Source organism: Papio anubis, chromosome 9 (assembly GCF_008728515.1).
Source record: "Papio anubis isolate 15944 chromosome 9, Panubis1.0, whole genome shotgun sequence".
NCBI lineage: Eukaryota > Metazoa > Chordata > Mammalia > Primates > Cercopithecidae > Papio > Papio anubis.
The window spans coordinates 91,339,268-91,354,052 of record NC_044984.1 but is presented as its reverse complement, the minus strand read 5'-3'; the positions used below and the strand labels follow the sequence as shown (position 1 = coordinate 91,354,052).

Genomic DNA, 14,785 nt, shown 5'->3' with positions numbered 1-14,785 from the left:
CAGAAAAAAGGTTTTCATCATAGTTCAGTTTCATATTTCCAGATGATCCCATTGCGTTTCACATTTCTTTAAAACCAAAGATTCAGGAATGTTGAAGTTGTTTACATACTCTGTATTTGTATAAGTATTAATGAAAAATGAGTAAGAGTAGACATTATCTGAATGTAATCCTTACAAGTTCAGTACTGATGACCCTCTTACACCTTAGCAGCTATAAATGAAACATGTACAGTGCTACATTGAACCCAAATTATCTATTTCATATTTTGAAAAATATGAAGTATATGAGACATAGGGGGAAAATGGTTCCAACAAACCAATAATGTCATATAATATTAGAAGTGGTCCCTCTTTTATAGAAAGACAGATGACATAAAATAAACTACACATATTTAAGGCATACAATTTGGAAAATTGGCATGTATACTCTCATGAAACTGTCATCACAATCAAGATAATAAACAGTAATCACCCACAAGTTTCCCTGTGACTTTGTACAACTTTTTTCCTGCCCTTCCTCAACTGTTTCCAGGAAAACTAATGGCCGTCTCTGTAGCTAAGTTTGCATTTTCTAGAAAACTAGAATCATATGGTATATACTCTTTATTGTCTGGCTTCTATTAGTCAATACAATTATTTTGCAATTCATTCATGTTGTTTACATTAATATGGTTTATTCCTTTCACATAGCCGGGTGGCATTACACTGTATGTACTACAATTTGTTTATCCATTCATCTGCTGACAGATACTGGATTATTTCCAGATTTGGGCTATTACAAATATATCTGCTATGACCATTCATGTACTAGTCTTTGTGTGGGTATGTGCTTTTACTTCTTGTAGATAAATATTGATGGAGTAGAATGCCTAGTGTGAATGGTAGGTATATGCTCAATGGTTGAAGAAACTGTCAAAACATTTCCCAAAATGTTTGACCATTTTATATTCCCAGAGTATGAAAATTCCAGTTGTTCCACATCATATTCAACACACGGTATGATCAGGCTTTTTAGTTTTAGCTATTTTAATAAATATTCAGGAGTATCTCCATATGGTTTAGCCTGCATTTCCCTAAATGACAATGATTACAAGCATCTTTTCATTTGCATTTGCCATCTTCATGTCTTTTTTTTAAGTTTTAGAGATAGTCTCACTCTGCTACCCAGGCTAGAATGCAGTGGCATGATTATAGCTCACTGCAGCCTTAAACCCCTGGGCTCAAGTAATCCTCCTGCCTCAGCCTCCTGTAATTGAAACCACGCCACCACACCCAGTTTCATAACTTCTTTGGTGAAGTGTCTATCTCAATCATTGTCTATGTAAAAAATTGGGTTTTTCTTCTCTCTTGAAATGCCTCTATATATTCTGAATTCAAGATCTTTATTAGATGTATGATTGGCAAATATTTTCTCACAGTCTGTGATTTGTCGTTTATCTTAATGGTGCCTAAGACCATACTTTAATTGGTCTTTGAAAATCCAGTTTATATCAATTTTTACTTTTGGAAATTATTCATTTGGTGTCGCATACACGAAATCTACCCCAAGCATACAAAGATCTTTGTCTTATCTTCCAGAATTTTTTTTATTTTTTTATTTTTTTTTTAGTTTTAGGTTTTACATTTAGGTCTATCTATGATCCACTTTGAGTTTATTTTTGTAGATGGTGTGAAGTATGCATCAGGGTTTTTGTTTTTGCATGTGTGTTCCAGCACAGTTTTTTGAAAAATTTATCCTTTTTCTGGAAAGGATTACCTTTCACGTTTTAAGTTTTGAATTACCTTTACACGTTTGTCAAAATCAGTATATATGTGTGGGTGTATTTCTGAACTTTATTGTGCTACACTGATCTATGTGACTATGTTCATGCACTTTTGCGTTATCTTAATAGCTATGCAACGAGTCTAGAAATTACAGCGCTGTAATTTCTAGACCTCTACTGTCAGTTTTATTTTCCCAAAGTTGCTTTGGTTATTCTAGGTCCTTTATATATTTCCAAATTTTAGTATCAGCTTAACAAGTTCTACCAAAAAAAGCCTACTGAAATTCTTACTGGGATTTTGCTGAATCTACAAATCAATGTGGGGGAAACTGACACTTAACAATATTGAGCCTTCTAATCTGTGAACATGGTCTCTCTCAAGTTTACTTTCTCAGCACTGTTTCGTAGAAATCAGTGTACAGGTCTTGCATGTATTTTATCAAATTTACACTTAATGATCTCATATTTTTATGCTACTATATTTTTAGCTTCATTTTCTGATTGTTGCAAGTATACAGAAATGCAATCGACTTCTGTAAATACACATATCCTGTAACGTTATTAAACTTTAATTAGATATTTTCATGTATTCCATTGGATTTTCTATAGTCAAATGTTACCTGTGAGTGGAGGCTTTTTAAAACTTATTCCTTTGTAATCTGGATGTTTCTTTCTCTTTCTTGCTGAATTGCCTCGGCTAGAAATTCTAATAGAATGTTTAATAGAAGACAAATATACATTCGCTTTGCCTCTGATCTTAGGGAAAAAAACATTGTTTTCCAGCATTAAGTTTATTGTTAGCTGCTGGGGGTTTTTGGATGCCCTTTTCTGGTTGAGGAAGTTCTCTTTTATTCCTACTTTGCTGAGTTTTTATCAAGAATGAATGTTGGGTTTTATCAAATGCTCTTTCTGCATCTCTTGAGGTGATCACATAATTTTCCTGTTAGTCTGTTTAATATGATGAATTACAATTGATTTTTAATGTTAGCCCAAATTTGCATTCTTGAGATAAACCTCACTTGGTCATATGTATTCTTTTACCCATCACTGGATTCAAACTGCTAAAACTTGTTTAGAATGTTTACATCTGTCTTCATGACAAATACTCTTCTCTAGTTTTCTTGTCATGATGCTGCCTTATTTTGGTATGAGGGTAATGTTGGTCTCAAACACTGAGTTGGAAATTATCCCCTCCTATTTCCTGGAAGCTTTTGTCAAAAATTGGGATATTGTCTTCTTTTAATCTTTGAAAGAATTCACCAGTATAGCCATTTAGGTTGGGCATCTTACCAGAAATGTCTACAGAAATTGTGGTGATGTCACTTCTCTCATCCCTGATGTGGGTAATTTTGTCTCTTTCTCTTTAGTCTAGTAAAAGGTTTATCATTTTTGTTGATCTTAAGGAAACAAAGGCGAAGCAGGGTGGCTCACACATATAATATCAGCACTTTGGGAGGTTGAGGTGGGAGGATCACTTGAGGCCAGGTATGAGACCAGCCTGGGCAACATAGTGAAACGCTGCCTCTATAAAAATTAAAAAAAAAAAAAAAAAGTTTTTAATTGCACTGATTTCCTCAACTGATTTTGTTTTCTCTTCCATTGATCTCTTTATTCTCTTTTTTTAATTTTGAGGTTCATCTGCTATTATTTTTGTAACTTCTTAAGGTGGATGCAGTGTTGGGCATAGTGTCATGTGCCCATCGTCACAGCTTCTTGGGAGGCTGAGGTGGAAGGATCACTTGAATCCAGGAGTTCAAGGCTAAAGGTAGCTATGATATGATCACTTCAACCTAGGCAATAGAGTAAAATTCCTGTCTCCTTAAAAGAAAAAAAAAAAAAAAGAGAGAGAAAAAGGTGGAAGCTGACATCACTGACCTGAGATCTTTCCTTTTTTAATATATACATTTAATGCTATAAATTCCCTATAAGTACTGTTCTAGCTGATTCCTACAAATTTTTATATTTTCTGTTTTCATTTGCATTCTGTTCACTATAAAGTGGGTTTCTTATATTCAGAACAGTTGGATTTTAAAAAAGCCAAGACTCAACTGATTATAAAGGACAACTGACAATTTACATTTATTGATATAGCTATTTAAATCTACTATCTTAGTGTTTATTTTCTATCTGTCCCATTGACTCTTTGTTCCTCTTTCGGATTTGTTTATGACTTCATTTTATCACCTTTACTGGCTTACTAGTTATTTACTCACTGATTTTCTTTTTGTGGTTGCTTTAGGTCTTATAATACACGTTCTTATCAGTTTACTCTCAGGGAATGTTATACTGCTTCACGGTCAGTATAAGAACTTTAGAGCAGTATACTTTCGTTACCATCATCTCAATCTTGGTACTGTCATACATTTCACTTTATGTATGTTAACCACACAATATCGTATTATTATTATTTTGCTTTAAATAATTTATTGTCTTTTAAATAAATTTAAAATAGAAAAATAACTTTTATATTTACTCACATATTTACCACTTTTGGTGTTCTTCATTCCTTTGTATTGTTGCAGATTTCTGTTTGGTATAATTTCCTTCTAAAGGCATTTTTTTATCATTTCCTGTGGTGGGAGTCTGCTTGTGACAAACTCTTTTAGCTTTTCTAAGTCTGAAAAAGTTATTTCATTTTTGTTTTTGAAAAATATTTTCACTAGGTATAGAATTCTAAATTGAGCTTTTCTTTCAATAAAGATGTTGCTCCAGTGTCTGACATTCTTCTCTCTGTCCTATGTCTTTTTTCTTTAGCTACTTAAAAAAAAATTCTCCCTTGTTGCTGGTTTTAAGGAATTGATAATGATATGCCTTGGCATAGTTTTCTTATTTCTTGTGTTTGGGGTTCGTTGAGTTTCTCTCAAGGATTAATATCTGACAATTGTTTCACATATTTTCTTTTTTAATTTCAGGTGGGAAGGTAAATCTCTCATGTCATTTTGGCCAACAATGAAATTTCAATTTCATGTTCCCTATTTTCTGCATCTAAAATTTTATTTTTTATACTTACTTAGCTTTTAAATTCCATGACAAACATGTTTCATTTGTACACATAATTACTAAAATTATTTTATCCCACCTCTTTTAATAGACATTATGTGCATTTATTTTTCAAAAAAAGCAATAGGAAAATATTAATAGACTTAAATACATCATGTAGGCAAAACACACTAACATTTATGTCTTCTAAACCTGTTAGATAGTGATATACAAGTAAACTTGTTACAAGTCATAATGCTTTCATAATCTGTCAGCAAAAGATCACATTAACATCCCTATATGCTTCAGTACAAATGTATTCTAGAAACCACACTGGGTAAAAGTAATATTCCTGTTTTTATTTTTGGAAGTGATTATTAGTAGGTTTATGCTTATTAAATATATCCTTGAAAATTTCCATCACTTCAGAAACCCATAAAGTTAGTAACCTAAAGTTTTTTCTTTTTTTTTAAATTTTAGTACATACTTTCATCTCAGAAGTCAAAATGGGGCAGGAGAGCTATACAAAGATACATAGTTTAAATCTTTGGGACAAGAGACAACAAGAAGGTAAACAAGTCAGTAGCCCTCCCAAGCTTCACTTAATCTAAAATTGTAGATCACGGTAGGTAGATGTATATATCTGTCTATTGCCAAAGAGGTATAAATTATTCTGACAACCTTTCTAAATAATTTTATGGTAAGGCCAGTAATATAAAAATATTATACACAGTACAGAAAGAATGAAAGTTAATGATAAAGACCACAAAATAAAATAAACCATACTTCTTACTTGGAAAAACAAAATAGCAATAATACTATAATATTTAGTGTCTAATATGAAATCTCCACTCATTATAAGTTGTCATATTGACTGAAATTTTACAGTACAATGTTGCATATTACTAATGAGATAATCAGCAGATAGATAGCTCTTGTCGAGTCCTATGAATCTTAAACATTTTTTATAGGTAAAGATATCTAAAAAATACCACCCAGGAATAAAGATTTGTCAGAAGTACAATATAGTAACATAAATGCAAAAGATATCATGTAATTTGTGCAATTCAAAATTCCAAAAATTGTCTTATCAAATGTACAATAAATAATAGTCATACTTGACTTCATCAAGTTAACGAAATAATTACTAGCCAACCCTATGCTTTATTAATCAGTGGCTTAGAAACACCAATTGCCATTTTAAAATTACTTTCTCCATAAAAATAGAAGGCATATCAAAGTCTTTAAATCTCAACTAGCCCCAAAAATTTGAAAGGCAATTTGTCAATAAAAAATATATGTTAAAAAAAAGATGACTAAAAAATAAACACAACCAATATTTATGCACAATTTTCTTCTCTTAAAAAGGGCACTTAGTGGATGGCTAAAGCTTTCAAAAAAATAAAGATCCTGTTGACTTTCCTATTGGGTAGATGACATACTGTACAATTTTTAATATAAAAATATACATATTTTTAAGATGAAACAGTGGTTGGTATAAAATCCCATCACACTTTTACTTGAAAAAATTTTTTTCCCTGGAAGCCATGAAAACAATACTGATTCTATGTAGTTCCGTGTTGCCTGAAACTTCCCAAATTATAGAACATTAAGGTATTCACTGAAACTTCAAAAGTGGGCCCGTAGTCTTTTGTTTTCTTCTCGTAGTCTTTCAATTTCAGCCACTAAACCTTCATTCACTGAGTATCTTTCCAGCAAAGAATGCATTTCATTCTAGAAAAAGGGGAAAATGCTTTTTAAATTATTGATATTTCACATTTATTCGGCAGGCTATGTTTAATATACTTTCAGCTATCATTTCTCTCATGTTCAATTAACTAGGTGAATGATACTTCTTGTACTTAACAACTTACTACTTTGTTCATATAAATGGAAGATCGCTGGTGAAATTAATGTATTTGGAAAATTTGTATTTGCATATTTAAGATGCTTTTTTGCTTACTTATCAGGAAGAAAGCCATGGAAAAAAGAAGCCTTAAGTACTTCAGAGGTTAAAAAGGAGGTAACCAGTTAACATCTATTTTACTTATTTAATTTCTAAAACTACCTATTTACTTATCTTAGAAACTAAATAAAACAACTAAAATATATTTCCTTTAATGAATTTTTAAAAATTCACACAACTCTACTTTCATTTAAAATATTAAAATAAAATTTGCCATACATACCAGTTGCATATGAAACTGTTTAATCATCTCCACTTGCAAATTCACAATGTCCCTATGGCATGCTTCTCTAGGAAGAATGGAAAATACTTTTTAGAATTACAATAGTTTAACCAATTCTAGGTCATTCAAGAAACTCACTAAACTTTTTCATTTGCCAAATTACTGAACGTTAATAAGTATTATAATAATAAAAATACCAATGCACTGAGCATTTATTTACTATGTGCTAGGCACTGTTTCTTTTACTTTAAATGTAAGGACTCATTTAAAATATCTTCACAAGTAGGTGCAATTATTACCTCCATTTTACAAAAGAAATAACCACAGAGTAGTTATAACTTGTTCAAAGTCACACAACCAGTAAATGATGAAGCTAGGATGTAAACCCAGGCTGTTTACCTCCTGAACTCTCTGATACTATATTCTTTTATATAGAAATTGTCATTAAGACACAAATTTATCTTACAATGAAATACAGAAAATTCACTAGGTTAGAAAGATCATTTTATTATTATCAGTTTAGCTATTGAAAAAATATACTTTCAGTAGAAAGTGGCAATTTGGGTGGTTATAGCATGGTTTACTCAATAAAATGCAATTAATTCATATCTACAAAAGAATATATAAAAATTATGAAGTATAATAACAAAAGAAACACTCAGTCACCCACCACACAACTTATGAACTAAACGTTATCAAATCATAGAAGCTTCCTGTGTGTTCCTGTCTGATTCTGTCACTTAACTCTTGGGGAAAAGTCCAAGCAAGAAGTCATTACTCTCCTGAATTTTTTGAACAAAGAAATGCTTTTGCTTTTTTAATACATTTGTATAACATATAATCTGTAGTCAGTGTTTTCATTATGCATGTTTTTGAGCATGTAAGCATTCCAAAAAAAGGGTACCATATAGCTTATATTTAAGAAAAAATTCAATATTGTTTTGAAGATTCATGTTTTATATATCCATAAATCAGTGGTTTGTACTGGTGTATCTATTTTCCTGTTAATATTTTGATTGTTTTCAAGGTTTTACTATTACAATGTTGTTATAAACAATCATGTATTATCTCCTAACCCACATGTGCCAATGTCCATTGATGATATAACCGAGTGTAACTCAAATGTATACTCAGTTTTACAAAATCATGCAAATTGTTTTCCAAAGGTAGTGTCAATGGATGTCACCAGAATAACAGAGTTCTTCTTGCTCTATATCATCATCAAGACTTACTATTACCAGATTTTTTTATATTTTCCCATTTACTGGGTGTGACATGATATCTCATTGCATTTTTAGTTCTCTAATTATGAAGTTGAATTATCTTTCCTGTGTTCATATACCATTCCTATTCCTTGAAATGCTTTTTCATATCTTTTTCTTACTCATTTGTAAGCGTTCTTTACATAATCTGATCCTTTGTTATTTATATGAGAACTGCAGATATCTTATCCCTTCACTGTGTGATATCGTGTGATAAACAGTTCTTATTAATGTGCTCAAATACACTAATTTAATAATGCAGTCAAATTTACCAATGTATTTTTATAGGCAGTGCATTATTTTATTTTTAATGATTTCCTACCATGAAGTTATAAACTTTTATAATGTCAACTTTTAATTTACATGGAACTGATTTTTCTCAATAGCATGGAATAAGGATCTATACTTATTTTTTACAGGAAAAAACAGATGTCGCAACACAACTTATTGATTATTCCATATTTTGCACATAAATCTGCAATGCTACCTCTCTATCATTTCCATATATGCATAGGTTTCCTTCCAGCTTATTTCATTCCTTTGGCCAATATGTCCTCCCTGTGCCATGCTATATATCTTAATTATATTTTAATAATTAAGTGTATTCATCTGACAAATAAGTCCCCTTCAGCCTTATTCTTCTCTGAAGTGTCTTAGTTATTCCTAGATTTTTTTTCCTTCCATACATATTTTGGAATCACTTCATCATCTTCTTCCAAATCCCAGCTGGGATTTTAATTGGAATTGCTGCATTCAATCTACTGACCTTACATAGGTGAACTAATATCTCTATAAAATCTCTCCATTTATTTAAATATTAATGCTTCTGAACAAAAAAAAATTTTAAATGTTTTTCTATAAAAATCTTCACTACCATTGGTAGATTTATTCCCAGGTAACTTATTGTTTTTCTGTTGTAACTACCAGGGTATTTTTAAAAATTTCCTCTTCTACTTTCAGTTATAGTAAAAACTGTATTAAAAACAAACAAAAACACTATCAGGGAACCACCAAGGTGGCCAGGACTTGAAGGGCCATGATCTTGCAAAGGAAAGACTACCAGGTAAGCTACACATTTACCTCTGTTTTTCCTTCTAGATTACGTGCTGATTCCACAGTGTGGAGAAGAAACTGAGCTGAGGCAGTGGCATGGAGGTTGAGATAGTCTCGCTGGGTGGGGGAGTATTAAGAGTTTGGGCCTACCAAGGTAGTCAATGCTGTAAGAGCCAAGGTCTTGAAGAGGGGAGACCTGCAGAAAAGTAAGCCTGAAACTGCAATTTCCCCTTATGACATCTGTTGACTTCTAAGTAATGCTTGCACTGGGTTAGATAGCAGGAAACCAACCATAAAACAAGCAACTAAAGAGCAGAGAAGGTATCTGGAAGCCTCGTGATGCTGGCAAAACAGAGGCTCAAGTCTGGGACCCACCAAGGTGAAAAAGACAGTGAATACTCCAGACGTTCAGCTGATGCCAGAAGAGAAGACTACACACTAGGAATAAAGGCAAACTGGAAACAAACCAGTGCTAAGAAAACCTGAAACCTACTAACTACAGGATCAAAGGGATCTGCTTGCCAAAAGAAACTTAAATATTCTTAATAGACAACAGAAACAGATGCAGAGATTTCCACTTAGGATGTATTAGGTTGGTGCAAAAGTTTAATTTCCCAACTCTAACAACAAAAACAAACCTGATAACCTATAAAATCATATTATTTTAATTTCAACTGAGAGCTGAGAATGGAAAGAAATCTAAATGAACTAAAATCCAGAAAATAAGGAGTTCCTCCTAGGAGAAAACAGACCCATGACTAGGAGAAAAGAGACCCAGCTTCATGCCCTCGACAGAGTAAAAAGAACTATCTGAATTTTTGGTAAGATTTTTAAAACCCAAGTTAACACTGCTTGATAGTTTAGAATTCCAAGGGGTCCCAGACACAAAGAAAGTCTGAATTTACTCACCAACTTTTTCCCACAAGCCTTCATTCAGCACTCATGTAAAAAAAGTAGGGACAGGTGTAACAGGAGGGGCGAGGGACTCCCTAAGATACAGATGCATAGAGCCTGGTGAAGCCTTACGGCGGTAGAGAAAAACTGAGAGTAATCCCTCTAAGGCTCTCCAGGCCCTTATGGAGAAGATGGCAACCACGCCATACTGCTCAGGGAGGATGGCTGAGAAAGAGGCCCTCAATTCCCTCTCTGTCCTGCCAGTGATAGGTGTAGATGAACACCTAGTCTGATGAACACCTAGGCGAAGAGCAAAACAAGTGAATTTACAGAAATCCTCCGAGCCACTCTAGGTCCTCAGTGAGTCTCAGGCAGAGGCTGCCTATGGTCATAGGGCAGAAGAGCTGAGAGAAGTCCCTACCCACCACCCCTAGGTGCAGACATGCAGCACAGGGCAGCAGAACCAAGAGGCACTGTAGACCTTCACCAAACATGCTGCGGCAGCTCTGCAGGCCTGGAAGCAGGACAGACACACTTCTCCTGAGGCACAGAAAGCCAGGAACAGACCAGAAAGTGAAAAACAACCTCCGGCCACCCCAAAAGCTGACAGCAGGGCAGTAATGCACAGCCATTTCAGAGTTGCTCCAGCACTCAGATCCCTGGGTCTGCTGAAGGAAAGGCCCTGAGCCCACTGTCCTCAAATCATCTGAAGCCAGTGGAGAACTGACACCCAAATGCTTGTTGAATAAATGGATAAGAAACAGACAGCACCCATTACTCCTGTGCTTAAAAACTCTGATGGCTCTCCATTACCTGTGTGTTAAGACCTTGACAACTGTTTTTTAGGCCTCGTCTCTTACCATGGTGCCTTCTCTCTGCAAACATTCCTAGAATGTACGATCATGTCTCTGCTCAAGCTGTTCCCACACGTCAGTATAAAATAAAATCTCTTCAGTGTACCTTTCTAAATCTGCCCCCGCAGAAGAACTGCCCCCTTTCTGTGATTTCAACATCACTTTGCTCACACTGTATTGTAGTCAGTTGTGTCTAGACAGTTCTACTATTGTGCCATAAATATTTATGCATTCCTGAAAAAAACGTTATTCTCTAACACTGTGTATTAAAAATAACAGAACTTAGGGAAAAAGGACTGGCAAAGCACTCAAAAACCTATGTATGCAACTTTGTAACCAGAGCACAACAAAAACAATTAAATCCTAATAAAAATACTAACATAGTTAAAAAGACATAGTAAAAATCTAATAGATAATTATTGAATAAACCCTTACTGTGAAGAAGTGATGGTCACTTAATGGAAGAGAATAGAAGGATTGGGGCTATCCAGTTACAGCTGTGTTCATGTGTACTTTATTTTGGCTGCTATTACATGAACAAACAAAATTTCCTCATCATATTGTCAACACTGTTCTATTTTACTGATCCCAAATGAATTAATTCACATTAAGAGAAACACACATAGCAGAACACACTGCACCGAGCCCAACTAAATCATAAGGCCTTTGTGGGCAGATCATTCATTTTTGTATCCTTAGTATCTGGTACATATACTAGGCTGGGTAAATGCTAAAGTTATAATTTTTCTTTAAAAAGTATTTTTCAACATTTAACAATATATTTTACAAGTATTTTTAAACATTAAAAGGAAGCATGCACCAACAAAAACTGCACATTGTCTCCAACATTCTTGCTTACAGTAATGCAAATCTGAGCTAGAACATTAACTATCAGTTAGAAAGGAAAAAAGGCACCAATGATTTTAATAATTGAAGACAGCTTCCAAAAATATCGAGATGATAAAAGAAAGCAGCACTGCAGAACACATTCTTACAATGTTCACAATTCGAAGGATGAGAAAGACAAGGACAAGTCTGAGAAAGAATTTTTTTTTAGATTAAGTATTACATTCTAATGCATTCTATTGGAAAATATTCAGAATTGCTCTTTAAAATATCTTTTTCTACTACATTATTGCACACAGCATACCTAATAGATGATCTCTATGAACATACTGCAGGTAAGAACCCAATTTAAGCTTACCAGAACTTGTCCACATTTTAATAATAAAAAAAGTTCACAATGGCAGTCTGCCTACTAGACTGCCCTGCTGAGTTATCTAATAATTGCCCTAGGTAAATGTGCATTTTCCTGGCTCATAATCAATAAACGCAGTATGAAAAGATCAACAAAACTCATCATGTTTTCTATGGCTTTACGGTTACCAGAACCCAGACAACAGTAACCAATAACATTATCTATAGTTCTGGTTTTACATCTAGAAAAAAATAAGTAAGGTCTAGATAGAAGGAGTAGTTTCTCAATTACTACCTAAAGTCATCCAACGTTTCCTGTATCATGTTCTGAATGAAACGAATTTGAATGGAAGTCAATGGTGCATTTTGCCGGTTATTTCCAATGGTATCGGCTATTTTTTCTGAGAGTGAACTGGCAACCCCAGCAGTGACAGAGGATGCTATCTTTGGATCTAAAATAAAGAATGAAGAAAATATTAACAGTCAACTTGGACTGAGAGACATCAAACATTTCTAAATAAGATTTGGCATGTGAAAACTTGAAAAACTGGCAAAGAAGAGTGTTCCTATGACATTTAGAAAAATTCACTGTCTGGAATACAAATCTTAGAAACTTTCTATAACATTATTTCTAATAGTCATTCATCTATATATATAAACTGCCAGCTGTCTAATGTAATACCACATGACAGAGGGATTAATCTTGAAGAATCTATGAACCATTTCCTCTTATAAAAGATGAATGTGACAAGCTGTACCACAAACTAGATAAACCAAGACTATTAAAAACAAACAGAAGGAAAACAGGAGTAAAGTACTGCTACAGGAAAAGCCTTTGAGTTTAAGCTAACGCAATATCTATCCACAGAAACCTTCAAGTAAAATATAGATATTTATATAAAAGTTGATTCTAAACAAAGAGTTGCTTTGTGTAGATAACTCTTCGAGTTAAACCAAATATTCCTTTAAATGTGATCAAGTCTGTATGGGTCTGCAGCACAAACTCTAAGGATAAGACTTGAATATGAAAGAGAAAAAGACATTTTCAGGTAGTTAACCACCCCTTTTCAAAGAGTCCTACATAATAGTTCTATCTCTACCATATTAAATAAATACACGTTACACTGAAAATCTAATTCACACCAAAAGATCAAATCAATGTACCTGAATTTAACTATTCATATCCATTTCATTGTCTTTAGTAAGACTCATACTATAAAAGTGTGCATAAACTTTAAACTCTTTGAACATTTTTAGTCTATGAGCACTCTATTTCTCCTTTACAAGTTAAACAATTGTGATGATTTTTCAATTAAACACTTTCAAACATCAGAAGGTTCATGTACGTACTTGGAGTTGAGGATCTATTGACTGGGGGTTCACATATCAACTGGGCTTCAATTTCATTCTCTGGCTTTTCAAATTTCTCAGAATTTCTTGTTTGGTTAGATGATGGAGAGGTATTTAGGTTTCCACTTTCAGCACCAGATGTGACCAACTTTGCTAACTTTATATTTAAAATAAACAATGACTTTAATATACAATTTTTTGTTTTACTCATATTACCCATATAATTTTTGCCTACTTCTCTCTTTCATCCCAGTATGTAGGTTCAGGGAATTGAAGGAAAATAGGAAGGGATATAGAATAAGAAAAAAAATACGAGAACTAGAGGCAAAATAAAGTAACATTTACTAATCAAAAACAATCTCAACAATAACATGATGAGGAAAAGCTCATTTACTAAACACCTGCTGTTGAGTACCATTTAAAATAGAGATAACTGGCAAAAAAAAACAAAAACAAAACAAAACAAAAAACCATTCATGTAGTAACTAGTCAATAATATTTGTAAAATAAAAGATGTTTTTGTACTTCTTACATGGTATCTTTTCAGTATCATTCTAAACAATAAATATGAAAATACAGACATATTGTACACCTAACTGGCTTGGCCTTCCTGGTAATTTTTGATCATTCTGAACCCTTACATAAGAAATTAAATTCTATATTATACACTATATTTTAGCAGAAAGTAACAATGATAAATTCCATTCTTAGCACCATCAGTTTGCTCTAATGATTTAACCACCAACTTGATGTTGTACACTGCAATGAAATACACCTTAAAAGGATTCAGGGATAAAGTGTTCTTGCACACTTCATCAAGCTATATCAAGTATCTCATCTTAGAAAAATAGTGCAACTTTCCATCTGCTGTAACTTTCAACATATCCAAAGCGAGATTTCAAAGTATTCTGTAGTTATTAAAAACTGGCATCAAGACTTAAGAATAAGTGCACAGCAGACTGGCAGCCACCCGCTTTCTACTGATATACATATACAGTGAGTTCGGTATCATTTTCAGGCAAATACCTGTTTGAAGGAGTCTTTAGATTCCTGTTTTCCCATATATATTTTCTTAGACTCAGCTGTCAGATCATGATTTTCACTTTCCTCTTTCCCTGGAGATCCCATAAAGACATTAAGAGGACTAGAATGCAATAGTGAAGTACTTGAAGTTACTGGATTCTTTCTTGGAGGAAACACTGAGTTCAACTGTGGTAGAAAGTCAAAGCCTAGAAAAGAAGAGG

General features: G+C 33.4%; 1 protein-coding gene across 6 annotated transcripts in view; it reads right to left on the bottom strand.

The window, feature by feature from the left end:
• Window positions 1-4,845: 4,845 nt before the first annotated feature.
• Window positions 4,846-14,785, bottom strand: part of NEDD1 (NEDD1 gamma-tubulin ring complex targeting factor) — a 45,925-nt gene continuing 35,985 nt past the window's right edge. For all 6 annotated transcript variants that reach the window (XM_003906990.3, XM_017946135.2, XM_009181472.3 and 3 more), the window contains 5 exons: window positions 14,568-14,770; window positions 13,542-13,698; window positions 12,487-12,643; window positions 6,932-6,998; window positions 4,846-6,476 (listed from right to left, as the gene is read on the bottom strand). In XM_003906990.3, coding sequence (XP_003907039.2) covers window positions 6,372-6,476; window positions 6,932-6,998; window positions 12,487-12,643; window positions 13,542-13,698; window positions 14,568-14,770 — 689 coding nt within the window. In that variant the 3' untranslated portion in view covers window positions 4,846-6,371. The remainder of the gene's footprint in view (window positions 6,477-6,931; window positions 6,999-12,486; window positions 12,644-13,541; window positions 13,699-14,567; window positions 14,771-14,785) is intronic.